We start from the raw sequence: 26,048 nt of genomic DNA on the forward strand, positions 1-26,048 counted from the left end.
GTACCTTGGTTGGGCCTAATAAAAGTGTATTAAAAATGCATTAGGGTAAATTAGATTAAATGCGTAATGATGTGATATATAAAAATCACTTTTTGTCAGCATTCTTTAATGTGTTCAAACACAAAACTTAGAGACATATTGATAAAACTGTGAGACTGTACACAGATATCCTTATATTTTATGTTTAAATTTATACTTCATAAATTCATTGTCTGCAGGGTTTATTTAATTACCTCTCACCACACTAATAAGCCACCATAACGATAATCTATAACAACAACAACAATAATAATAATGGTTATGGTACAGGAATGGTTATGATAATGGTTATTGTACAAGGCAGAAATGGTTAAGCAAGGACTACTATTAGCACTATTAACTAAAGTTAATATTTGTAGTGCTGAGGGTTGGTTGGAGGTGATGGTCTAGGCACCTTGGGCCAGCTCTGACTCTGAATAGCTGGCGACAGAATAATAAAGCTAAAACATAATAAATATGATGTTGAATATATAATTCATAATAAAAAAGACTAGCTCACTAAACAACAATGGTGCGGTTTATTTATTTATTTTTATTTTTTTACAGCATTGCCATTGTCTTTCCATTATGCCTTCACTGACACTAACATTGTCTACGTTGACTAATTGACTAACGTTGCAGTTCTCCAGTTCGACCGCAGGAGGCCAGTAAACAACGATTTTAAACACTCGAAGGTCAGCTATTAGTTTCAACTGGAATCTTCTGGCAAGCGGTAGATTGATCTCCAAATCACACAAAAAAGCTATATAGGCTTTGACTAATACATATAAACAATGAATATAATGCTGGAGTTCCACTTTCTAAAGTATGCGATGTCGTAAAAATATTGTAATCATATTTAATGCTCTAAATAATTATATAATAAAAATGTAAAAAAGTAATGGTTGTTTACATGCTATTGTTTAATATAGTTTTATTTTTGTCGTGTTATTTACAGGATAAGAAGTTAATTCGTATTTTACTTAAACAAAAGGAAACGAGCGGAATGTGACGTAGAAGTTTTGAGCAGCAGCTCTTGTAACTCCTGATTAATGACGTCAGGTGTAAATCCATCTCGACGGGTGTTGACTCTCCTCAGGAGGGACGGAGCTGCTAACGTCAAGCAACTTCACGCAGCGGGCTGGCGTCTCATCTACAACCAGGTAATCTGGCATTCAGCATACTGACAGTTGCCCCGTTAAAGAGTCGTGACCGGAGACGGTTTTCTTCTCCACAGCCCTCCGGGTCTTCACTCCTTAACCGTTTCTGTCCGCATCTCTTTTTTTTTTCTTTTTACGAGGTCGTTTCTGTGTCACGAATGGCGACGCTAGCTATAGCCAGCTAACCACTGCTACCCAAACAGACATGCTTTAACTAAACAAACACATCGCTGTCTTTAAGATGACCTCAACGGCTGACAGGAAAACACTCCCTGCCGGCTGTCCTTCACGGGTTTCCTTTCTTTCTTTCTTTTTCGTATTTTTTTTAAAATTGCAGAGATGTTGTAGAAATAACGAATGCAACGGCTTATTTTACCGTTCACATCACTCCGCATTGCCTCTCAGTTAGCTAGCTACCCTACCACATGTATTAAATCCAAGCACCAATTTAAATTAACATCGCCGCTGGCTTCCTCTGGCCTCACTTACGTAACTAAGTTATTCATGGTTAGTTGTGCAAGTAGATTTGAGCAGGATTATCCGATACAGGATTATTAAAAAACACCAGCTAGCTGGCTAGTTGCTTATCTGGGAAAACTGTCGCAATAAGTTGGGAGCAGTTACACTCAGTAAACTTAGATATTTGGTTTGTGGAGGCACCGAAGTTAGTACTTGTTATTGCGATCACGTATAAGTTTTCTTTTCACTTTTGTTTTTTGTTTGCTCTGGACACAAGAAGAATCCAAATTTCAGCCTTAAAAAAAGAAACACATACACACACATACAGACACACATATATGTATATATTAGTTATAATATAGTTATTTCTTCTCGTTGGTTGTGAAATTACCAACCTGAGGAAGTGATAGTTAACGTTTGAATCGTTTTTTTTTTTAAATGACCATTATCATTGTTTATATCGGTAAATGGGCTGTAGTCAACAGGATTTACAAACGGGTTATATAGTTAATTAAAAAAATAGCTGTTATGCAAGTATCTTTATGACATTATTTGTATTTTCAGTGTATTCTAAATGCTAATCAAACCATCCTTTCAGGCAACTTCAAATGTCTTCATAGAACTACTGTGTTATATTTGTTGTCATTTCTGCTGCCCTGTTGGCAAAATTGCTCTTAACAAAGATGTTTATAATCTTAATTAGACTTTTAACTCGGATAAGTAAAGGGCATATAAAAGTGACTTTGGCAAAACTGATTGCAGCTTTTATCTTAGAATAGAATAGAATAGAATTCAGCTTTATTGTCATTGCACATGTCACAAGTACAAGGCAACGAAATGCAGTTTGCATCTATCCAGAAGTGCTTTGGCAATAGATATATTACAAAAATTGGTCTATTATAGGTAGGAGGGTACAAAATATGGGTCTATTATGGGTATGTTACAATGTACACGGTGTGAAGATATGTTATGAATATGCTATAACTATAAGTATGTACAGGCTTGTGACATATTATAGGTTAACAAGTTATTTACAACAGTTTCATTAATGGCTTACAGCATTGTAAGCAGCAGTGTCTTATTTCAGTTCACTGCTAAAGACTGACTTGTTTTTGTAAATTTTAGTGTAAATTTTAATAACAGTGTTGGCTTAATAATGTACTCTTTTAACTTGTACATTTTTAATAATAAAAATAATAATGGTGAATTTTGCTCATATTACAGGGTGTGGCAGATCTCAGGCTTCTCTGGAGGAATCCCTAATTTCAGTCATATCAGGTAAAACTATTAGTAATAGTAGTAGTAGCAGTAGTATTAGCCCTTTATTACAAAGCAAGTTTAACACACCCAGTTTTTTTTTTTTTTTTTTTCATTCTCTTGATTCAAACATTGGCAATCAGAGTACCGGTAAGAGGTCACAGCTGGTTATCAAGTTGAGTCAGCTTAAAAAGTGGTGCTGCTAACAGTATCTGACCAATCAGGGCAGGGATAGCTCAGTAGGTAAAGTGGTCGCCCCATGATCGGAAGGTCGGCGGTTCGAATCCACTTAACGGCTACCCTGAGGTACCCCTGAGCAAGGTACCGTCCCTACACACTGCTCCCCGGGCGCCTGCTTAGTGGGCTGCCCACTGCTTCACTGAGTGAATGGGTCAAATGCAGAGAAAAACAAGTAATTTCCCCATGGGGATCAATAAAGTATCCATTATTATTATTATCACAGTTTTACCTAAGTGTACTTGCTGCAAAACGGCTGACTTTACATAGGAAGATAAAAAAAAAAGAAAAATATGAAGGATTAAACACATAACAAAGGCTGAACTGAAAATTAGGCCAAATTAGTGCAAATTTGATACAACTTTAGGAAGTATCAAATATGATCATTAGTGCTCAGAGTACATTAAAACTGTTGTGAAATTGCTTGCAGCCAGCAGGAAAAAAATACCAAAGGTAAAATAATGCTGTTGCTTGTCAAGGAAAATCAAAGACTTTAGACACTTCAACTGTCTGTGCACAGATGTCCAAGGGATCTTCTGGGAATGGTGACCTTGTTTTCACTAGAACTCATTGGTCTGTCAGCAGTCATTTCATACCTGTTGATCTCTAATCTGCAATTTAGCCTAGTTCAAGGCAGGTTAGGTTTGCAGCATACGTTACCATGGTAAAATACCCTAGTAAGTAAGGTCTGGTATTTCTTGTAAAAAATACCTAAACAGACAAACATACACAAAAAAACACCTTAATACATTGAGAAAAGAGAAATGTCAAACTGACTGAACTACACCAGTGCTAGCATGCAGCCTCAAAATACAGGAGTGTATGTTGTGGCTCTATTAGGGGAGCTTGTTATTGTTGCTGCTTATAAGTGTAGATGCCATTATAGAAATTGATACATGAGCACATTGGTTAGTCAGCTTTCAGCCCAAAGAAACATCACTGAGTCAGTTAACATAATTGACCTACATTTAATAGGTAGGGTTTGTAGCATATTTAGTATTAGCATTGAGGTTTGTTTCTGACTCAGAAAGAATCATTTGAGGTTTGCTGTGCACATAAGTGTATTTATTTGCTAACGGAAATTAATCTGTGCTATTGATTTGACAGCGACTAGTGTGCATGTATGTTTTTGATAAATAATGTGTTAATAAACAGACATACAATTTTGGTACATTTGAAACCCCAGCTAACAAGACTAACTGGCAAAGGAGAATTTTTCTGCAGTTTAATTTCTTTTGTTATTTTTCTCCTCTGCACTTAGCAAACACCTTCTTTAGCATCATATGCTTTGAACACCTTAATATAACTGAGGAATGTGCTGAAATGATATCAGGAGATCACTGGGACAGGCTCAAAATTTGCACCGCTGGTCTTTAAAGTCAATCTTTATTTATTTTGTGGGCATTTCTGTTTATATCATTTTGAATAAAAAGGTCTCCCATAGTTTAAAAATATAGGGTAGTGACATTTCAACATCAAAACAAACTGAAGTCTAGAGACATTTCAACACTTTCTTTGGTCGGCGAGGAATGATCTAGTCCACACAAACCTCCTTTGTCTGTATACTCGTCTCTGTGTAGCAGCACCTTTCTTTTCCTCTCCAGATAAGCTCACATATTTAAGAAGTCAGTTCACATTTGACTAAAACAGATGGAGGAAGTTTTTTTCAGTGGGTTTTGTTTGTACTAGATTCCAGTGGTACTTTATGGACTTGCCACCGTTTATGTGAGAATTAAAATATTATAATCAATCTTACACAGACATCTTTGGATCAGAGGTGTTGGCGTGCCAGTGCTGTTTCAAAACAGGCCTACACGATTCGTCCACATGTAGTAGAGGCATAGTATCTGTATAACGTACTTAAAAGAAGTCTCAATTTTGGCATTTTTTTTGCCCATTGTTATAAACAGCTTTTTTATTGCAGTCCTATCAGAAGGCTAAAACATGTTTAGCCAGATTTAGGAAAAACCATGACTGTTTTGTAGACATTCCCTCATCAGAAAGACTTCGTTTAGAGTCTTTAAAATTAAGGGGTCTGTTGTATTAACAGTAGTGTAGTCTATTACACATATTTTCAAGTATGTAGAGGTTCATGTATAGATGTGAGAGCCTGCTTCTTTCTGTGTTAGTACTTTCACTTCTCTGACCTAACAGGTGGAAAATGCAAATGATGTGTTTCCTTAGAACAAATTATAGCACCATGCAATAACACAGTCTTTGGTTTTGCTTGTGCCTTAGTGCTTTGGAGTTGTCATCACTGGACATACATACTTTTAAATCTCCCCCCAAAATTGTTGTTCTTCTCCGAGGCATTTGTTGCACCTTACATTCAGACACCATTTGCATTATTTAAGCAGAGAGAAGAGGTGCTTCCTGCCGAAACCTGAGCGCCGGGGAAGGATGGAGGAGCTCACGATTGTATTGCTGTTGAAGTTTTCACACCTAGCAGTTCATTTCATTCTTCATTTAATCCAGGCCTTCCCTGGAATTGCTTTTGCTAAAGGCTTCTTCTTAACTGGTGGCTGTCACTCAGGAGGTGTAGAGCAGGTCATCTGGTAATCGGAAGGTTGGTTCCTGCCAAATATCCTTGGGCATGAATCGGTGAATGTATAAAGCACTTTGAGCGCTCGGAGTAGAAAAGCACTATATAAGAACCAGTCCATTTACCATTCTTTACTGCACTCAAGATCATCCAGGTTTTCACACAGTAATCACACTTACTCTGGTCATCTTATGGTTTTTACTGCTTTATCTTGGTTTATAAGACTGCAATTGAATAATTTGGTTTTAGTTGCAAATGAAATGTAAACCCATCATGATATTGTTTTCATGTTCAAATGAACAGTTTTGCTTTTACTTCTGTTTTATTGCCAGGCAGTATTCCTATAAACCAAGAAAATGTGATTAACACTGCCAGCGTTAAGATGTCTTAAAACCTCTATCTTTCAATTCCCCTGAAACTTATGGTACAGTATGTGCAGACTGACATCAGCAGTTACATCAGCTCCTTCATTAGCCTCTCTGACTGTTGATGGAACATTTTATGACTGTGTCAGAGAGTAATGAGCCAGGGGACTCAAACTGTGCTCATTTTTTATTCCTCACAGGGGGGGAAGTCAACCTGTCGAGTTGTGAGTGGAGCTCACGTGTCCGACCCATTTGCTAGTTCAGACATCCGGCCAGTATGTCCAGCGATCCTCCCCCTCCGTACCCCGGAGGTCCCAGTGCGCCCCTCATCCAGGAGAAAAATGGACAACCTGGTAATAAAGCTGAACACACAGGATTGTGAATGTTACAGTAGTGGTACTGGTGGTGACATATGTTCTACATTCAGTGTGAGTGATTCGGTAAACTTCCTCAGTTCAAGAGGAAGTACATCTGCGGCCGTTTTAACTGTTGAAAAAAATTGTAATTTGCTCATTTTAAATCCAGTCTGATTTGAATAATTTAGTCAAAATGTACCTTTTGTAATATCAGTCTGACTCAGTTCTAAGTTATTACAGCTTGGTCTCATTATGGAGCCTACCTACTCTGATATACTAACCAATGAAAAAGAGAAGTTCTTGAGTGCATTGAGATAATTCAAAAGCAGTTTGACCACTTCCCTACAGTTGATGTGAGAAATTTGGGCACTCACTGAGCTTGAGAGACTTCATTGTAATATTTGCTAGATTGATGAAGAACAGTAAATGTAAATCACAGCAAATAATGGTCTCACCTTTGAAAGCTTCATAGATGACCAGTGAAGTGAACACCCATGTTGTCATGCACTTGCAGCCGTGTACTACTGCAGTTATTTATTTCAGACCACAAACTTCAGTTTGTTGTGTCAGACTTGTGCGGGGCTATCTCCAGTGCCATCTTTTTAATGTGTGCTGTATTTCAGAAGCGGTAAGGACTGGTCCTCCACAGGGACAACCCCTACCTCCAGACTATGGTCCACCACCCTATGAGGCCACACAGCCAGGCTTCCTACCACCACATGTCCCTGGGGAAGGGCCTATGCCAATGCCCATGCCTATGCCTCCACCACCACAAGGTGCGACAGACTATCTGCATATATAGATAAGGAAATGAAGCATCATACTCCCACAATATGTGACTGTCTTCTAAAGCTGTCAGGGCATGTTATTGTTCATGGTTCTGGACCCGACATGGTGTACAGCTATGCACAGTACAAACTGCAATAGCTGTACACCCCCCCCACACACACACTTCAGCTTGTTAACTTTCATTACTTGAAAATAGTTTATCTGGCTTCAGTTTAGTTTGGTAGAAACCAGAAAATTGAATTAATAATGTGGAAATGTAAAAGAGCTAAAAAGAGTATTTTATTGCTCACTGGCTTGTAAATCTATTTTTCCTTTTGGCTCACGTCACTGTTGAGGCTATGGTTCATCTTCTTAAATATCATGACTGCTGTTCTTGTGCTCGCCCACTCTCATTGGTTTGTCTAAATGCAGGTGGCCACTACCCACCACCACCTGGTCACTTTCCTCAACCGATGCCAGGACAGATGGGCCCGGGTCCTGGTCACTTTGTCCACATGGGAGGTCACACAGCGACCGTCCTGGCTCCTCCAGGAGCAGCCACCACTGTGACCGTTCTGCAGGGTGAAATGTTTCAGACTTCACCAGTGCAGACTGTGTGTCCGCACTGTCAGCAGGCTATCGTCACCCGCATCTCCCACGACATCGGCCTCATGAACACACTCTTCTGCCTCTTCTGCTTCTTTGTAGGGTAAGTAGGTCCTGGAAAAGACATCTGGTGGTGGGTTTTCGCTGTTTTTACACATGAGTAATGCCTAAAAGTGACAGTAGTTTTAAATACACAGAACTAGAGCTGGATGATAAATTATGTCAAGAAAATCTGCAAGAATCATATATCTGACAATATAAAACGGTCATTATCACAGAATACTGATTGTTGTTATATTGCTGCATTTCCATTGAGCTAATTTACTTGATGAGACACTTTCTAATTCAAAGTTTCACTTTATTGACACTAGATGCATTAAGTAGCCTAGGTAGTGTTTTGGAAAGTTAAGCAATTATTTTATACGTTTACTCAACACTTCAACAAAACTAAAGTAACTTGACCATTTAACTTGTCAGGAGACTGCAGAATATTGTACATAATATATGTGTGACATATTTTTCAGCACATAATAACGCTGAAAAATATGTCACACAAAGGTCACACATCACCAGCTGCTAGTGTCTCATACTTTGTGGCCTGGTTATGCTCATTGGTGGGAGGTTGTTTTTTTTTTTGTTTTTTTGATTCAAATAGTAAAAAAAGAAAGTTGTTTCCAGCTTTAGCTAGATTAACTATTACTAGTTTTCAGAATGCTTTGCATTTGTTGGAAGTTGTTGAAGTAGCTCCCTTATTGGATACTAAATTGTCACTGGAGTCTCACATGTGCTCTTGCTCTCAGACACGCCCAGGTTTGTCCATAGTTGAGCATGTTAGGGAATGTGAAAGACTTCACTTTTATTCATATAGCAGCAAATACTCAAATAAAGCACTTTTATTCTAAGGTAAAGATCCCACAACAATAGAGAGAAAAAAACAACAATCAGACAACCCCCCCATGAGCAAACACTTGTCAGCAGTGGGAAGGAAAAACTTCCTTTTAACAGGAAAAAACCTCTGGCATACCCAGACTCAAGGAGGGGCAGCTACCTGCCACGACTGGTTGGAGGTTCTGTCAGGTTTCTTTTAAAAGGGAGCTGTTTTTACTTTCCACATTCACCACAGTGAAGGCTGTCGTTTGATTATTGTAGGGACTTTACCTTCCAATATAAAACACCTTGAGACAACAGTTGTTGTAATTTGGCAGTATATAATTAAAATAAAATAAAATACCCTATAGCGTCCATTACTTCCCAGCTCACCTTTTAAGGACTTTGGAAGATAAAATATTACCTGAACATTCAGACAGATGGTGTTTCAATAATATGTTCTTGACTTAGTAACTTGTTAATCGTGTCTATCTTAAATTTTGCACAACAGTATACTGTGGCATCTGTGACCTTCAACTTTTGCATAAGTGCTGATTGGAGCAGATAAGCAGATGGTGTATTTTTCATGCTTCTGTGTTGCCATGTTCTTGACCCAGTGACTGTTTTGTGAGAGCTTAATGTACGTAACGTGTACAATCATGAGCAGGTGTTTGATTTTCGCTTCATCTTCTGTCTGTCTGCTCCTCGTTCACAGCTGTGATCTCGGCTGCTGCTTGATTCCCTGTATGATTGATGACCTCAAGGATGTGACACACACCTGCCCTTACTGTAAGGGCTACATTTATACATACAAGCGTATATGCTAACCATGGACAGCTGGATGCCACAGAGACAAGTACATGCACACACATAAACCCACAGTGCCCCCTGCTGGTAGTGACAGGCTTCTCCCCCCCCCACCCCTCTACATTTTTGCAAAGTGTTGTGTAGCCCTCTTAAATTGTAAGTGAAGTTTTCTAATTAGTTCACAACATATTTCCTGTATATACCGTTCAGCATACTTCTCTCATGCATTTGAAATGTACAGTTCTCTGACTTAAGCGCAGCAGGTGAAGGCGCTCAGAGGCACACAGGTAAATTTGTGATGTTTCGCATGTGAATAAAAAAAGGAAAAAAACAAAACAAAAAACTGCCTCTGTTAGAGAACGCTGTGAAAATGTCACTTTATTTGAATTCATCTGTGAATTTTGCTCTATAGCAGGGGTAGGCAACCTTTCTGATGACGAGTGCTATCTAAAATTTCCTCAGAAGTCAGTGTGCCATATGATTGCATTAGCAATAAATTTAATAACGCTCTATATTAACAGTTACACACTATATAGAACCACTTGTTCTATATTTATTCGCAGATGTTAGCAGCTATCAGCGAATAGTTATCAGCTATTTTGAAACAAAAAAAAGACACTTTTTATCCATAACAGCAAATGAACTGTACAACAGAAAATACAAATGCTATTTATGGTCTCCTCACAACAATGATAAGAAAAATAAACTGAGCCAATGTGGCATCTTTGTTAATACAGAGATACACATGTTAAAGTGATCTTTGGTCTCCCACTCAGATACAAAGGTCTCTGAGTGTCCAGCATTCAGACGGCTACCTGAGGACACTCTTCGTGTGGGAGAAAACCGGCTCACACAGATATGTAGAGCCAAATACTGTCAATAAGGCCTCTGCAATGTTCTGAAGACAGTTAAACTTGTCAGGTAGTGATGTCCAGCAGGTGAAAATGCAAGCTCCATGAACACACACAGATATGGATTCCAGCTGCTTCGATGTCGCATTAACTGGCATTAACTCAGCCAGTTAATGTGAGACAAATCTAGCTGCTCATTAAAGCTTTCTGGTTTGATCAGAAAATAAAACATTGGTCTATAAAGCTGAAAGTCCCAAAATTGCATTGTGAATTCTGTCACGAGTCTACGGATGTATCCGTGTATCTCCGTGGTGCTGATGCTGTGCTGAGCGGAAAGCTGCTGAAGCTTTTGAAGTGTCGGAATGTGGAAAGCTAACAACGTCCCTCTCACCAGTAGGCTAAGGTCTCAGGAATTCGCATGATAAGGTGGGGCCAGGTTTCACAATGAACTCACCCGAAACTCTGGCTGATTGGGACCCACACCCAGTTTCACACCTTGGCTCAGGCGATTAGAGGATCATCAGGGGGTCCTTTTGTCCCTCTGTGGGGGGTTACTCCCACTAGGGTGTATGGGACTCTCCACCATTTGACCTTAGAACTGAAGAAGCTTCTCGGATGAGAGGTGAAACGTCTTCAAGTAATTTAGAGAAGTCCAGACGCTTTTCTTTGCAAGCTCCTTTTGACTTTACATCAGATAAAAACTTTGGTTGTAAGATTCAGATAATTATTTAATAACAGCCAGACATTTTAAATGAGAATAAGAAAGAAAAGTTTTTCTTTGTGCCCCCTTTCCCTGTTAATGCCCTACCTGCCCCCCTGGCAAACCTTTGCTAGACCCGCCCCTGCACAGTTACCAGCTGTCAGCTACATAGAAAAAGGATCCTGGTGTTATTTATCTCTCAGAAACAGTTCATAACTTCCCTTCAACTCATTCATGTCACCTAAAAGGTAAACCTGTTTCTCCATCACCTGTTCAGCTCTGATGATTCAGTAAGGACATCTCCTGGTTTCATCTTCATGTTTCCCTCTCACCAGATAACCAAACCGATATCATGACCAGCAGCTTTTACAGCTGTGGCTCCAGCAAACATCAGCTGATACTAGAAATTAATATTAAATAAATTCTAACAACAGCTGATCAAGCTTAAATGTGCTGCTGTTGTTTAACGCGACATCCGCTGGTTTCTTCTTTCTGGCACAAAATGGGCGATAAATAAACAAGAGAGAAAAGCCAATCAGCTGATCATTGATCAGTTTCATGATTGAAGCAGAAACAGGAGAGGGAGGGGGAGAGAATGAGAGAAGAAGAGGCAGCTGCGACAGAATAAATCCAGCTTTGTGTCTTTTTCATTGTAGCTGAAGTCCGGGACAAACTGTGTTCCTTTTCAGCTCAATACGAAACGCGTAATATTTTCTCTGAATACGAGACGATTCCGTTTTTTTATGGGACGGTTGGCAACTCTACTAACTAACCTTGTGAATAAAATAAAGTTCAACATCAGTAACATCAAAACAACCACCCAGCTGTATAGAAACTCTGTCATGCTAGCTAGCACGCAGTACGAGTTATTGTAACTGACTGTAAAAAGTCAGCATAACGAAAATAAACTCCACCTAAACTTGTTTTATATCTGACCCAGACAGACTGCAGGTCATAACTTCTTACCTGAAGTTCAGTTCACCTGACGCTTGGACCGGCGGCTGCCTCGGGTCTCTCCTCTTGCCTCCCCTTTCTCTCATCCACCTGCTGGCCTCCACCACTTGCTAATGTTACTGAATCTGTGGAAGGTCCGCCATAGCCACCACCAAATAACTGAGTTGTTTTTAAACACTGGCCAGCATCTGGCCAATCCACCACCTTTCATTGTTGTACTGTAACAAAAAAAAAAAAATAAAATAAAAAAACTGATGGCACGACCAGCTATGGTCGTGCCATCAGTTAACCCTTCCTAGGGTTGCCGACCCCTGCTCTATAGCAAGTGTATTCCGACACGGGTTAATTTTTAACTTTGATGTCAGATATTTAATTCATTATTTTAATATTTAGAACTGAACTTTTATTTTCCTTTGTCTGATTATTTTGTTCCAGCAGGTCTAGTGTTTTCTTTTAATCATCGATCCCTTTTGAATGTGAGCAAAATGAACCATTTATAATATTTAGCTACTAAATCTACTTGTTGGGAAAGTCTCAAGATTTATGTTAACCTGCTATATTTTGTTATTAATTTGGGCTGTAGTCACAAAATGTCCTGTGACTTACTGTTGAGCTAATGCTCATCAGTGCCCTCTGTCTGTAAAGGTGTTTTATTTTGATGATTGAGTCATTATTTGCACTTTAAGTTAAAGTTCACCTTTGCCCCTCAGATGCATCATTTGTCTAGGGGGGAAAAAAGTGCGACCACCTATGCATCATTTGGTTTTTACTTTGGTTTGCTGTTAGCTGAGTGAATCCCACCATGGTGGCACCTTTTCAGAATTTAGTAGATGGAAGTAGAGCTGACAGACTTAGGGCTCGACTGTTACTGATGGACGAACACTTCACAACATCTCAGTAGTGATTTGTCCTGTCGCTGGCCAAATGCTGAGTCTGAGTCGTTTAAGATGATTTTCAAAATAGTTATTTCAAAACAAACAGAAAATTGTTACTAGTGGCACAGTGTGTTATATTTGTTCTGTTATAACGTAAATTTATTTTGAAAAGTCATTCCAAGTCACTCTCACTGATGAGAGGTGCTAACATGTATAATTTAACGTACAGCACTATCATTACAGTGGTGGGACCATCTTCCCACAGAGTCCCTGACTTAGCATTAGCCTTTCCCGATGACTTGCATTGCTCAGAGGCATGTTAAAAAAACAATTACAGATACTAAATAGTGAGCTCTTTGCTAGGAAAAAGCTTTAAATAACAAATTAACTCCAACATTGCGATCCCACTGAATTTAACACCAACAGATACTGTTCCACCATCAGCATGCTGGATGTCTCATGCACCAAGCGCAGAGTTTGTCTGCACGAGTCACACATTGAAACAAGTCATTCTCACTGGCAAGTTCCTGACTCTATGTGCATTTGTTTTTGTTTTCCTTGAGGCTAACGGAGCTCTGTAAGAAAATCAATATGAAATGAAGGATTGCATTGAAATATTAATACGGTGTAACGCACACCATTGTTGTGGATTTTGGTGGTCTGCATTGCTCTAAATGTCTGTGAAATGTATAACTATGTAAGTCAAAGATTTGTTTGACTGTTGTATACAGCTACTATTTTATCAATAAAAGTCATGAAGGAAACTCAATTTTGAAATTGTGAAAGTGGATATTTTATTTAAATATTAAATGTAAAGCAAAAAAATAAATGTTTCTCAGCTGTGCTTGTGAATGAAGCTGAAAAACACAGCTATAGGTGAAAAGGTGTCAATCTCTCCATCGATGTCCGCACTGAGCGTTGCAGCATTTGTAGAACGTGGTCATCGGTTCGTCTGCTGATCTGGTCTGAATCTGCATGAAGTATGCTCGAGGATGCTCGCACTTCGGGCACGTTTCTGTAAATGGACAAGTGCATCATGTCAGTGTGGAATCACTAATACTGTTGGGATTGGCTCATTTAATTTAATTCCATTCGGCCATGCAGTATATAGAAAAATGCACGGAGTAGCATCACTGATACAGGATGTTCCTAATTTTGACAAAGATGTTAAAGCACCCATCCTGCCAGGTTTCTCAAACTAGCACCTGGAGGCCAAAGTAATGTCATCCAGAGTGCAAATACAATAACTTCAGTTTTTCTTAAGTAGAAAAATTACACATTATCGAGGTATTAGCCTGTAGTATGTAATTTGTGTTAAATAAATATGAAATCTGGTCTTTATTTAGAAATAATGCTCTTTAGTAACCAATTGAAGGAATATGACTCGTAATGGACTTTAATTCTTTCAATTTCTTGCCCGTGTTGCCATTCACAGGAAAACAACAACCTGCAGAAAGGTTGTTGTTTACGTCCTACCCTGAAGGGGGTGCAGTCCGGCAATGTAATGATGCAAAGACAAACTTTTTCTCACACTTAACAACCCCACATTAATTTTAGCTCTTCCATCCCTGGTATCCATTATAATAGACTAAACCTCCCTAAATTAACAAAGACAGCAGCGGTCAAGAAGTATAAAAGCCACCTCACTAATGATTAAAACAAACAAGCCAACACAAAATGAAATGTACGAAAATGCCATATAAATTACCATCCTCTGAAAAGACAAACACAAACATAGACAGACACACACTGTAATTAAAAGTTTGTATAAAATGCATTTTTACTCAGTGGAGGTCTCAAGCATATGCTGGCTCCCTAAAATGTGACTCAGTCAGAATTAGAAAAATATATCTAGTTCCAGAGAATTTATGGAGAAGACTTTCACGTTGATGTCATCAAGGGTGGACCAAAAAAAGACAAAAAAAAAAAAAAAAGACATTCTATTCTTTATAATATAAAGTGTAGGTATCCAAGCTGGATAGTTAAAAAGCTACAGTTGTCTTTCTTAGAGCTTTAATCTATCTGTAGAGTTATGTTTTTATTGGGCTGGGATATTGCAACAGCCCAATTTGTTTTTCAGGCATTCTGTTGTCATTTGGTGGTGTGCTTGTGGTCATTGTGCTGTTGAATGATGCAATTTTAACCATCTGTCAGATAGACAGCCTCACATTTAACTCTAGAATATTTATATACAGAGGAGTTTCTGTTTGACACAGTGACAACATTGTGCCCAAACGTTAAGGTAGCAGCAGCTGGCAGGGACTCACCCTCTTAATTAAGAATGTACTTTGTTTTTCACAGTATTGCACATGAAAACTCTGTTTTTCACATGACTGTTAACTTGAGCTACACATTTGACAGTCCATATTGACAGTGTTAATAGATATTTACCCTAAAATAACGAAAAACTGAAGGACCTAGCTCAAGTGGTTTTCTAAATAATTACATTTTTAAATGGCACAACAAAATACATCCCTACTGTCATCCATGGGAATACTTGGATGCTAACAACAGTTCAGAAGTGCATATTTCCCCTCAGTGTTTTAAAGGAAAATCTGTCCATGGTCAGGTGGGAAGTTTTTGTTTCAATCTGATAAATTGAGTTGATCCAAACACACGCTTGCTCACACACATCACGGGTAAGTGGAAGAAGATGGATGGCTGGCTGGATAACTTTGTTTTAAAAAGTGCTTCTTTTAAAGAGTTTCATTTTGACATGAAAGTGTGTGTTTAGAGTTTTGACCCCACAATACTTGTTGTCAGCAATCACATTGAGCTAATAAGCCTGTATCCAGTTGTCAAAAACTGCATTACAAACCACTCAAAGGCACTGCAGACATTGGTGTTTTGAGCAGGAATGCGGGACGATAGACACAACTTAACTCTCAAGCTAATTAAAAAAACAAAACAATATTTCTTCAACCAGTTAATTTTGCGATTATAAACAGATACATAGACCACACCATAAACTATTTTGATGACACTCACCAGGTGTTGAGTCCACGTTTTCCCACGCAGCAGCTCCACCCAGAACATCATCCACCTCCTTTAACTTCGGATACTTCCTGTTATTTACCTACAGGGGTTTAAACAGATAAGGTGAGGCTCTCAGAAGCCACGCTAACCTTAATGTAAGATGTGATACATTATATGTGAAATATTTCGTCGTTACTCACCTTTCGTGTGATGTTATGTACGTAGGGACAGGTGTTACACGCGAATCTCATGCACTTCTGCCCTTCCTCGACGATTAACACGTTCCCGCAGGTTGGACAGAAAAGAAGCATGTTAGCACGTACTTAAAAAACAAAACCCTGTTAGATTTTGAACTATTAAACAACACTAGCACTCTGTGGACTCAGCTGTAAACACTGCTGCGTGTGGAGCACCGGAAGAGAAGGAGAGAAAATGAGATGCACCCATATTGAGAGTTCGGTGAGAAACAAAGGCTTATTAAGCGGAACCATGTTTTCTAAGCCCCATTTCCTCGCCCGGTTATTATTGGTGACGGACGCACTTACTTCCACTGGCTTCCAGTTAAATTAGTTTCCATTAAAAAGTATATTTTCCCCAAAGTTATAAATTAAGTCGACAAACTGCCTGTTAAGCTGCTTGTCTGTTGAGTAAATTTAGCAGCTGGCGGTGATGGAGGAGGAGCAGAGAGCGGGAACCGCTGCTGCTGGAGCTGCAGAAGGAGGACAATCAGTGAAGGATGAAGAAGAGGTAAAAGAGGAAGATGTGACACATACAGCAACTCAAGGCGAAGAGGAGGAAGATGAGGACGCTCTTCCTCATTCAGAAATCTTGGATATTTTCGAGGAAGGACTTGCTCGACTCGTGCAGGATCCTTTGCTCTGTGACCTGCCGATTCAGGTGCTCCGTACACTACATGAACATGCGCATGTGCATCGCATACATACAGACAAGAGATTTGCATTTATGGTCAAAAGAGACATCACGTCATATAATGACTTATTACAAAGCCATTGGTATACACTCACCGGCCACTCCTAGTATCCTGATCCATCATAAAGGTGCTATGTTGGACTGAGATCTGGTGTCTGTGAATTCATTGTTGTGTTAAAGAAACCAACTTGAGATGTTTTGAGCTTTGTAACATGCTGTTATCTTGCTGGAAGCAGCCTTCAGATGATGGCTACATGTGGTCATAAAGAGTTGGACATTGTCAGCAATAGTAGGGGGTATATATAGGCTGTTGGGTTTAATCGACTCTCGGCTGGTACTAAACATCCCAAAGTGTGCAAAGAAAATATCCCCACATTGCAACAGAAATCAAGACAGCAGAAATCAAGACACATCAGACCAGGCAACATTTTCCCAATCTACTATTATTCAGTTTTAGTGAGTGTGTGAATTTTAGCCTTCCTGGTTTTAGGTGACAGGAGTGTCGCCCCCCCCCCCCAGTGTGGTCTTCTGCTGTTGTAGGATGCCTGCTTCAGAGTTTGATGTGTTGCATGTTCAAAGATGCTCTTCTGATACCTTGTTTATAACAAACGGTTGTTGGAGTTACTGAAGCATTCTGGCTATTCTTATCTGACCTCTGGCTTCATCAAATCACTGGTTCTCACGTAGAGAACTGACGCTCGCTGGATATTTTCTCTTTTTCTCTGTAAACCCTGGAGATAGTTGTATGGTAAAATCCAAGTAGATCAGCACTTTCTGAAATACTCAAACCAGCCAACATGCTGCTGTAAAAGTAACTTTTCTTCATCCTTTTGATTCTTGGTTTGATCTTCACGATGCCTAATTGCTACCGTGGCTGTTTAAGTATCTGTAGAAGTATCTGTAGAAGTTGAAAAGGCTTGTCTTCCAAATTTTCCAGTGAGTGTATAAAGACGCTAGTGTCTGGTTTTGTCTGATTGGTGTTTCAATCTTAAACACGCATGCTTAACTAGCAAAAATGCCGTAACAACCTGTTGTTCAACACTGTAGGTTCAGGTTCAGGTTTATTCATTTATATAGCACATTTACAAACAACAGGGTTGATCAAAGTGCTTAACAATCGGCAAAAAAACAGCAAGAGATTAATGTGAAATGAATGTGAAATATTTATTTTGGTCAACAACAACAACAGATTATCATTTACATAAAGTACTCAATCAAACAGTAACCCAAAAAGGAATAGGCTGAAGCCTTGTGGCTTATAATTATCCTATCCTTTACCCCCATAGGAATAATCAAATCCTTAACCTAGAAAATAAATGGTGTTGATAAATAAGTTATATAACAGTTTGAAAAGAAATCAATGATAAATCAAGAAATTACATCATCAAACCAAATTTCTATAACCTTGTATGATACAAATGTTTAAATTCTTCCTGAAAAATGACAAAGAAAAACACATCTTCAGTTCATCATTAGGTCCATTCTATAATTTCACTCCCATAACTGACACACATCTATACTTAACACTGGTTCTTACTTTAGGTATTTCAAACACATAAGACCACCTCAAATCATATTTTTCATCTCTTAGTTTAAACATACTTAAAATACAAATTGGAACATTCTTTTTCATCACTTGATATATCATTTCTAAAGTTTTGGAATATATAATGTCCATGAATTTTAACATAGATGATCCTACAAAAAACTGGTTGGTGGACTCCCTATATCCAACTTTATTTATTATTCTAATAGCTCTTTTTTGCAATTTAAAAATTGAATCCAAATATGTTTTGTATGTGTTCCCCCAAATTTCCGCACAATAGGTCATAAAAGGCAAACAAAGGGAAGTATACAATAAATAAAGGCAGTTCTTATTCAAAGAATCTCTTGTTTTATAAAGAATAGAAATAGACTTGGATAATTTCTGTTTCACATGTTCTATGTGGGGCTTCCAACAAAGTTTATCATCAATAATTACTCCTAAAAATTTTGTCTCATATACTCTTTCAATTTCAACATTATTTAAATTCAGTTTTACTTTAATATTACTTTTACTTCCTTCAAATAACATAAATTTTGTTTTACTTTCATTCAATGATAGTTTATTAAATACAAACCATCTATTTAACTTCATGAGTTCTTTTCCACTGTTTTCAGTCATTTCTTTATGTCCTTTCCAGAACAAAATAAGTTTGTGTCATCAGCAAATATCACATATTTTAAAGTATCACTGGCTGTACAAATATCATTTATATAAAGTAAAAATAACTTAGGTTCCAAAACAGATCCTTGCGGAACTCCACAAGTTACTTTTCTAAGCTTAGATTTCATGTTATTAATACTCATATATTGGAACCTATTGTTCAAGTAACTATTTAACCAAAATTGTATAACACCTCTTAAACCATACCTTTCACGCTTCTGTAAAAGTAAAGAATGATCTATTGTATCGAAGGCTTTACGTAAATTAAGAGTTAACAAACACACCAACAAATATCAAGGGTGAAAGACATAAAACAGGCCCGATGATAGTTAAAACTAATTTGATCCAAAAGCCAAAGTAAAAAAATGAGTTTTAAGACGTGATTTAAAAGAATGTATAGACTCAGAAGTGCGAATAGAAGCACGGAGACTATTCCAGAGTCTCTCTGGACTTCAGCTGGGATCTAGGTTGTTCTATGAGCATCTGGCAAGATGATCTTAGTGCCCTCCTGGGGTTATACAAGCGGAGGAGTTCAGTCAGGTAACTGGGTGCCAAATTGTTTAAAATTTTAAAAGTAAGCAAAAGAATTTTAAAATCTATACGGTTTTTGACAGGCAGCCAGTGCAAATTAGCTAGAACTGGGGTGATATGATCATACTTTCTAGTACCTGTTAGAAAGCGTGCAGCAGCATTTTGAACTAACTGCAAGCGGTAGAGGGAGGATTGTTGGAGGCCCATGTATAGAGAGTTACAATAGTCCAGTCTAGAGGTGATAAATGCATGAATATGTTTTTCAAGTACTTTTAAAGGAATATAGGGCTTCACCTTTGATATTAAACACAACTGATAAAAGCTAGTTTTTACCACTGAGGACACTTGCTTCTCCAATTTAAGAGAGCTATCCAAAAACACTCCAAGGTTTCTTACCGTGCAAGATAGATGGCTGGCAAGAGGACCAAGGGTGTCTGTTAACTGACCCAGAGGGGTATGACTATCAAAGACAATTACTTCAGTTTTATTTTCATTCAGAGTGAGAAAGTTTTTTGATAGCCAAACTTTAACATCACGAAGACAGCTGAACAAAGGTTGTAGTGGGTCAGAGACATCCAAGTTCAGGGGGAAGTAAATTTGGAAGTCGTTGGCATAGCAGTATTTTATAGGGGTCTGATCAGTGAATAATAATAAAAATAATAATAATGATACAGAACAAAATGCAATAAAAATAAATGTAAAAAAGATTAAAAATCACAGGCTGAAGTGGAACATCGCAGCATTTCCAGTTGTTCTCAGGACCTGCAGCAGGCTCTTCAAGCTGCTTGCGCAATAAAAAGCCTAACAATGCCTCCTCTCTTGCACTTTGAAACAAAGAGCAGATTCCTGCAAGGGGACTTTATTTTTCCCAAAAGTTGGGAATTTCCTGTGTTACATGTGCCAAAACATAAAATCCTAAGGGCATGAAAATCTAATTCAGTTATGTAAGGCCAGACACAGAAACTAATTTGCCTACAGTCTAAAAATACAAGATGAGATGACATACAGGGTGAGACTGAACACATCCACATTTTCACTGACATCGAACAAAAGCTTCAACAGTGTGAAAAGAAACCTGTGCTTCGGCTGATGTTTTTTACTCAGGTACTGCGTTTCTCTCTTTTCCACTCCTTTCCACCTTTTGTATCCCTCTGTACACTTTGACTGAACAACTGCTCGCAATAATATCCTTGGTAGAGCAGACTCCTCACAGCAGAGCAAAAGGACTCAGTCCACTGGGAAATGTCTCCAACTGATGTCATAAAAGCCCAAGACCAGCATAAATTGGTTAATTTTTAATGCAATTTTTTTTTACATTATTTGGGGGCTTCTCATTGTCATTATGTTATGCAGTGACGAAGAGACAGGAAAGCAGAGAGCCAGTGAGCGTAGGAAGACATGCAGCTAAGGGCTGTGTTGGAATCTGACCTCTGCCTCTGCATTCAATCTTGCAGATTACCTGTTGGACCTGTTACCTGCACCAGCTAAACTGGTGCTGCATAGATTGCTTTTTTTATTTTGTCTAAATGAAAAACCTCAAAAATTAATTTCCATATTATATAGGCTCAAAGAACTAGGAAGCGGCTAAAAAGAAAACCGTTCGGCTTTTGTTCTTAGAAGTATGACTCAAAAATAAATGAAATAGATCAAAACATTAAGTATAAGCGAAACTAAAACTAAACTATGAACATCCAGGAACTCCCTGCATGTTTTTGAGACCAAGTGAATTTATGTGCCGACAAAAAAATGAAAAAATATCTATCTTCAGGTGACTCTGGAGGAGGTCAACTCTCAGATTGCTTTGGAGTACGGCCAGGCGATGACTGTAAGAGTCTTGAAAGCAGACGGTGAAGTGATGCGTAAGTGCTGAAGCGGCCTTGTTTTCCGTTTACATGCTTTTTAAATTCGCAAAGCCTTTTATACTCTTCTGATTAAAAAAAATCAGAAAAATCCAAAACATACAAACTGCTTTTTTTCCTCATAGCGATTGTGGTGGTGCAAAATGCTACGGTTCTTGATCTGAAGAAGGCTATTCGCAGATTTATGGAGCTAAAACAGCAACGTGAAGGCGGCGTGAAACACATCAGCTGGTAAACACACTCACAAACACAAGAATGAAAAAGGGCATGTTTAAAAAAAATCTTATTTTTACTCTTTCCCTGTGTTCTGTGTTTCCAGGAGATATGTTTGGAGGACGTATCATTTAGTATTTCAGGGCGAGAAGCTCGAAGATGACAAGATGAGGCTTAAAGAGTAAGTGTATCAAGTTAGCACTTTATTTAACAGTGTTGATAACGCTTATTATCCATTCACCCCCTCTCTTTCTTTTTTCATTTGTGTATATCTTCAGCTATGGGATCAGGAACAGAGATGAAGTGACGTTCATGAAGAGACTCAGGAAAAAGTAAACCACGAAAAACACTGTTTGCTGCAGTCCTCGTGTGTGCTCGTGCTCACAGCGTTTTATTCTTAAAATAACTTTAAAAACAACGTTGTTGTAGTTTTTTAGCCTCTCAAAGAGGCTTCATGTAAATAAAATATTTATAAGTTGTCTCTTTTGTTTCCAGTGTGCAGTTTTGCTTTAAAGAAGCCAGACTTTCTTGTACTTCTTAAAGTCATTATAGTTCTTCAGGTTTTCTAAAGGTATTTGTTTGCCTTTGGACACTGGATGCTTTCTTACTTACTTTCATTCCAGTCCTTGTACCTTTGAGCTATGAAGCATTCAAGCACAAACAAGACACCTAACCCAAAGTATGAACCAGCGTTGTATCTACACACTTCAGACATCCAAGCAAAGAACCACTTGAATGTGATATTTAGGCACTTTGTTACTGGCAACCTGTCACAAAACACATGATATGTTCCACTTTCTTATTTAGAGTCTGCAGAATGGTCAGATAAGTTTCACAGGCATAAATAGTATTTTGTGAATGAAGGTGATTTCCAAAGAGCTACTAGCCAAAACCTTTGCATATCTCACCGTGGTGTGCAGCATGTCCTTAAAAAACATTAGTGGAGGCCAAAAGAAGAAATGCAGCAGGTAAACATAATCTGGAAAAAAAAAATGCAAATACAAATCCAGCAAAGACCTGACTCAGGACCTGAGAGATACATTTGGCCCTTCAGTCGGTCCATAATATGGTTGCTGAAGCAGGGTGGCTGTCGAAGAGTCATTCTTGAGGAAGGGGGACCAGGAGAAAAGGCTGAGGTATGCAAATTTCCACAAGAATTCTACTTAAAGTCAGTGGAAACAATGCTTTTATAGAGTGATGAATGCATATTTGAAAGTTTTGGTTCAAACCATCTTAAGTGTGTACAGAGGAGGTCAAGAGAGGAGTAGAAGAGTGAGTCTCTACAAACATCTATAAAGCAGGGTTATATTTTGGGCTCCATTTAATCGAGTGTTGTTGGGAATCCTGTGAAAATGGATGGAATAAAGAATGCAGAAAAATAAATGGCCTGTACTTGTATAGTGCTTTGCTAGTCCCTAAGGACTCACACACTGGTGATGGCAAGCTACATTGTAGCCACAGCCACCCTAGGGCGCACTGACAGAGGCGAGGCTGCCGGACACTGGCGCCTCCGGGCCCTCTGACCACCACCAGTAGCCAACGGGTGAAGTGTCTTGCCCAAGGAGACAACGACCGAGACTGTCCAAGCTTGAACTGGCAACCTTCCTATTACAAGGCGAACTCCCAACTCTTGAGCCACGATCGCCCCAAACTTACCACCAAACTTTGACCTACCATTCAATACCAAGAGGAAAGCAACTGATTGGCAATGGCTTCATTTTTCAGCATGGTATGCTTTTCCTGCCGGTGCATTAAAAATAAAAACACACTGGCACATTGTCAGCTATGGACTGGCCTCCCTAGAGCCCACACCTCAACATTACTGAAGCAGTGTGTGATCAGAGCTTTAAATGTCCTTTAAAATCCTGGAGAACTATTCCTGAAAAGCTTGCATAAGAGAGTTCAGAATGTGTTGAAGAATAAAGAGGCCAACCAACTATTGGCTTTCAAGCTTGTTAAAATTGTACAGAATAGTTTTTACATTGCAAACTGTGTTTGTGCACGTGTGTAAATCCCCATATTCTTAGCAAAAGATAAAACGATGGGGTCTAGAGACTTTTGCATACCTGTGCAATAACATAGCTGTTTTCCTAGGCTTGCATATAAGGTTATAACCATAACCTGATGATTTGAATATTCCCTGAGAACAGTTTGCTGTTGTTGAACCAGTACCAGTGTTACAGGATATACACGATACGGCAGGAACAGAAAAAGGTAAAGCAGATATCTTCCATTAAATAATGGTGAAATAGATTTTTATGAGGTTATAAGTTGAGATGTTAGATAAATGTTACAGCGGAGCATCAGTGCAGTTGGATACTTATTTGAACTTGTTTTATATACGATTGATCAGACAATTACACGCAATCATCAGCGTCCGTGTCTCTTTCTGTTTTATAGATCTTTTGCTTGTTTTCTAAGCATCCAGTCAGACCTGAGAAGCCATGTTTCTTTTAATGATTGTGACCAAGTTATCTGATTCAGAGAAAGCAGCATATTTGACTACATGCTGGATGAACTCATGTCCTGCATCTTTTTTATTTCATATCAGTAGTAATAAACTTTATTTCTATAGTTTATTTGTAAAATAGTTACAAGGGGTATTTGCAGAATTAGAAAAAAACTAACAATATTTAGTCCAATACATACATAGTTTTAAAAACGTTTTGGTAAGAGGAAGTAAATTCCAGAGTGTTCTGTTAAAGCCAAAACACGGTGCACCTGTTTTGTTAAGCCTGAAACTTGCATGTTTGTTGCTGATCTCGTGCTAAATATTTGAAGGGGGAACAAGATAAGCAAATCATATATGTAAATAAATATGGTTGGAATGAATTAAAAGAATATGAACTTCATCACCAGCACATTATAGTCCACAGTTTTTATTTATTTAAAGTAAACTAGCAAACACTAAAACTAATGGTTTTATTTTATTGTATGTAGTTTTCTAAGTTCACAAAATTCTTTATTCCAAAAGTCTTGTTTTGACTTTCATTGTAGTTAACTACGATTTTTAAAATCTGGTTTTAGTTTTTAGTTACATGTCAGTTAACTATAATAACGTTCGGTCCTGGGAATTGTGCCAAAAAGTGATTGCTGATGTTTGTATGTGCATTTTGTCTAATATCCATAGTTATACTGGTAAATTCATGGAGGGGATTTATATAAAATTTATTTGTTTTGCAAGTATTCTCGTGACCCTGCACTGTTGTACCTACGCTGTGTTCATTATAATCAGTCACATTATAATCAGTCCAGTCTTTTTTGCCAGTTAAAATATCTTTATAGAACTGTTAAAAGTCACTTTGCCAAAAAACTGATTGCAGTCTTTACGTTGTGATGGAAATGTTCTTTCTGCTTCAAAATGACTAAATATCATTCATGAGAGATATGTGTGACAGATTATAAGCCAACGAGCTATTTACAACAGCTTAAATACTGGCAATCACTTTTTGGACCCCTTTTGGGTTCAGAACTGCCTCGATTCTTCGTGGTATAGATTCAACAAGGTGCTGGAAACATTTCCCAAAATTCTGGTCTATGTTTACATGATAGCATCACAAAGCTGCTTCAGATTTGTTATGATGTGAACCTCCTGATCCACAATATCCCAAAGGTGCTGTGCTGGATTAAGCACAGGTGGCTGTGGAGATCATTTTAGTGCAGAAAACTTCATGTTCAAGATATTAGTTTAAGGTGATTTGAGTTTTGTGACATGGTGTGTTACCCTGATGGAAGCAACAATCAGAAGACGGGTCATAAAAGGTCAGCAACAATATTCAAGTGTACTGTGTCATTTAAACTACGGGGCACAAAGAGCATCAAGAGAATATCCTCCACAACATGCTTCCTGTTCCTAGCTGATGGGAGTGGCACCTGGTATCTGTTTAAAGGTTTGATATGTTGATATGTTTTGAGTAGCTATTTGAGTTACTGTTGCCTTCCAGTCAGTTCAAAGTAATCTAGCTATTCTACTCTGATCTCTACCATCATCAGGGCATTTCTATTGATGACATAAGTAAGATATTTTCCTTTTTTTGGACCATTCTCTGAAAACGCTAAGGATGTTTGTTTGGGAAAAATCCCAGCAGATCAAAAGATTCTAAAATACTCAGACTAGCCCGTCTGGCACCAACAAGCACGTCACGTTCATCTTTCTTTCCCGTCTGACTATCAGGTTGAACTTCAGCAGTTTGTCTTGCACAAATGCCTAAACATATTGAGTTGCGTTCGCACGATTGGCTGGTTAGATATTTGTGTTTCGCAGTTGATCAGGTTTACCTAATGCTAGAAGCTATAAGATGCTAGAAGAGCCTTCCAAGTCTCTGAGCCATCTTAAAGATGCTGTAGGTAACATGTTTTTGGCATAATTGAGAACAATTATTCTGTATTTTTAAACCAAACGTAAAAACAACTACCACAAATACAATATGAAAAATGATTAGGATAATCATGGAATCTGACTTCCATAAAATAAAATTACACAATCATTGTCATTTTAACAACTTTATGTG

The 26,048-nt window shown here is 38.3% G+C and overlaps 3 protein-coding genes across 4 annotated transcripts; 2 read left to right on the forward strand and 1 right to left on the reverse strand.

The window, feature by feature from the left end:
* The first annotated feature begins 1,034 nt into the window (after window positions 1–1,034).
* On the forward strand, window positions 1,035–13,591 carry cdip1 (cell death-inducing p53 target 1). The gene is made up of 6 exons (XM_085271663.1): window positions 1,035–1,181; window positions 2,862–2,915; window positions 6,239–6,391; window positions 7,018–7,170; window positions 7,595–7,871; window positions 9,351–13,591. Exons 3-6 carry the CDS (start codon window positions 6,316–6,318, stop codon window positions 9,460–9,462), a joined length of 618 nt encoding a protein of 205 aa, XP_085127789.1. The 5' UTR covers window positions 1,035–1,181; window positions 2,862–2,915; window positions 6,239–6,315; the 3' UTR covers window positions 9,463–13,591.
* polr3k (polymerase (RNA) III (DNA directed) polypeptide K) lies at window positions 13,592–16,136 on the reverse strand. The gene is made up of 3 exons (XM_085271666.1): window positions 15,999–16,136; window positions 15,811–15,898; window positions 13,592–13,837 (listed from the first exon to the last, which is right to left on the reverse strand). Exons 1-3 carry the CDS (start codon window positions 16,107–16,109, stop codon window positions 13,710–13,712), a joined length of 327 nt encoding a protein of 108 aa, XP_085127792.1. The 5' UTR covers window positions 16,110–16,136; the 3' UTR covers window positions 13,592–13,709.
* Window positions 15,440–24,317, forward strand: snrnp25 (small nuclear ribonucleoprotein 25). Of its 2 annotated transcripts, none has more exons than XM_085271665.1 (6): window positions 15,440–15,461; window positions 16,456–16,695; window positions 21,234–21,324; window positions 21,450–21,555; window positions 21,644–21,718; window positions 21,816–24,317. In XM_085271665.1, the coding sequence occupies exons 2-6, from the start codon at window positions 16,468–16,470 to the stop codon at window positions 21,871–21,873; spliced, it is 558 nt and encodes a 185-aa protein (XP_085127791.1). In that variant the 5' UTR covers window positions 15,440–15,461; window positions 16,456–16,467; the 3' UTR covers window positions 21,874–24,317. The 2 variants fall into 2 exon arrangements, with proteins under 2 accessions (XP_085127791.1, XP_085127790.1); XM_085271664.1 differs by lacking the exon at window positions 15,440–15,461 and adding an exon at window positions 16,132–16,257.
* Window positions 24,318–26,048: the final 1,731 nt, after the last annotated feature.

This window comes from Mchenga conophoros, linkage group LG4, assembly GCF_057382185.1.
Source record: "Mchenga conophoros isolate Kocher_MC1m ecotype Shallow Benthic linkage group LG4, M_conophoros_male_GT1.1, whole genome shotgun sequence".
Taxonomy (NCBI): Eukaryota; Metazoa; Chordata; class Actinopteri; order Cichliformes; family Cichlidae; genus Mchenga; species Mchenga conophoros.

What these genes read in the sequence shown, in the direction of transcription:
- polr3k (XM_085271666.1), bottom strand. Translation starts at nt 16,109, where the DNA reads ATGCTTCTTTTCTGTCCAACCTGCGGGAACGTGTTAATCGTCGAGGAA. An exon ending in TACATAACATCACACGAAAG is followed by an intron (nt 15,899 to 15,998) that starts GTGAGTAACGAC and finishes AAACCCCTGTAG; the next exon opens with GTAAATAACAGGAAGTATCC. An exon ending in AAACGTGGACTCAACACCTG is followed by an intron (nt 13,838 to 15,810) that starts GTGAGTGTCATC and finishes GTCCATTTACAG; the next exon opens with AAACGTGCCCGAAGTGCGAG.
- cdip1 (XM_085271663.1), top strand. Translation starts at nt 6,316, where the DNA reads ATGTCCAGCGATCCTCCCCCTCCGTACCCCGGAGGTCCCAGTGCGCCC. An exon ending in TATGCCTCCACCACCACAAG is followed by an intron (nt 7,171 to 7,594) that starts GTGCGACAGACT and finishes GTCTAAATGCAG; the next exon opens with GTGGCCACTACCCACCACCA. An exon ending in CTCTTCTGCTTCTTTGTAGG is followed by an intron (nt 7,872 to 9,350) that starts GTAAGTAGGTCC and finishes CCTCGTTCACAG; the next exon opens with CTGTGATCTCGGCTGCTGCT.
- snrnp25 (XM_085271664.1), top strand. Translation starts at nt 16,231, where the DNA reads ATGAGATGCACCCATATTGAGAGTTCG. An exon ending in TCTGTGACCTGCCGATTCAG is followed by an intron (nt 16,696 to 21,233) that starts GTGCTCCGTACA and finishes ATCTATCTTCAG; the next exon opens with GTGACTCTGGAGGAGGTCAA. An exon ending in GACAAGATGAGGCTTAAAGA is followed by an intron (nt 21,719 to 21,815) that starts GTAAGTGTATCA and finishes GTATATCTTCAG; the next exon opens with CTATGGGATCAGGAACAGAG.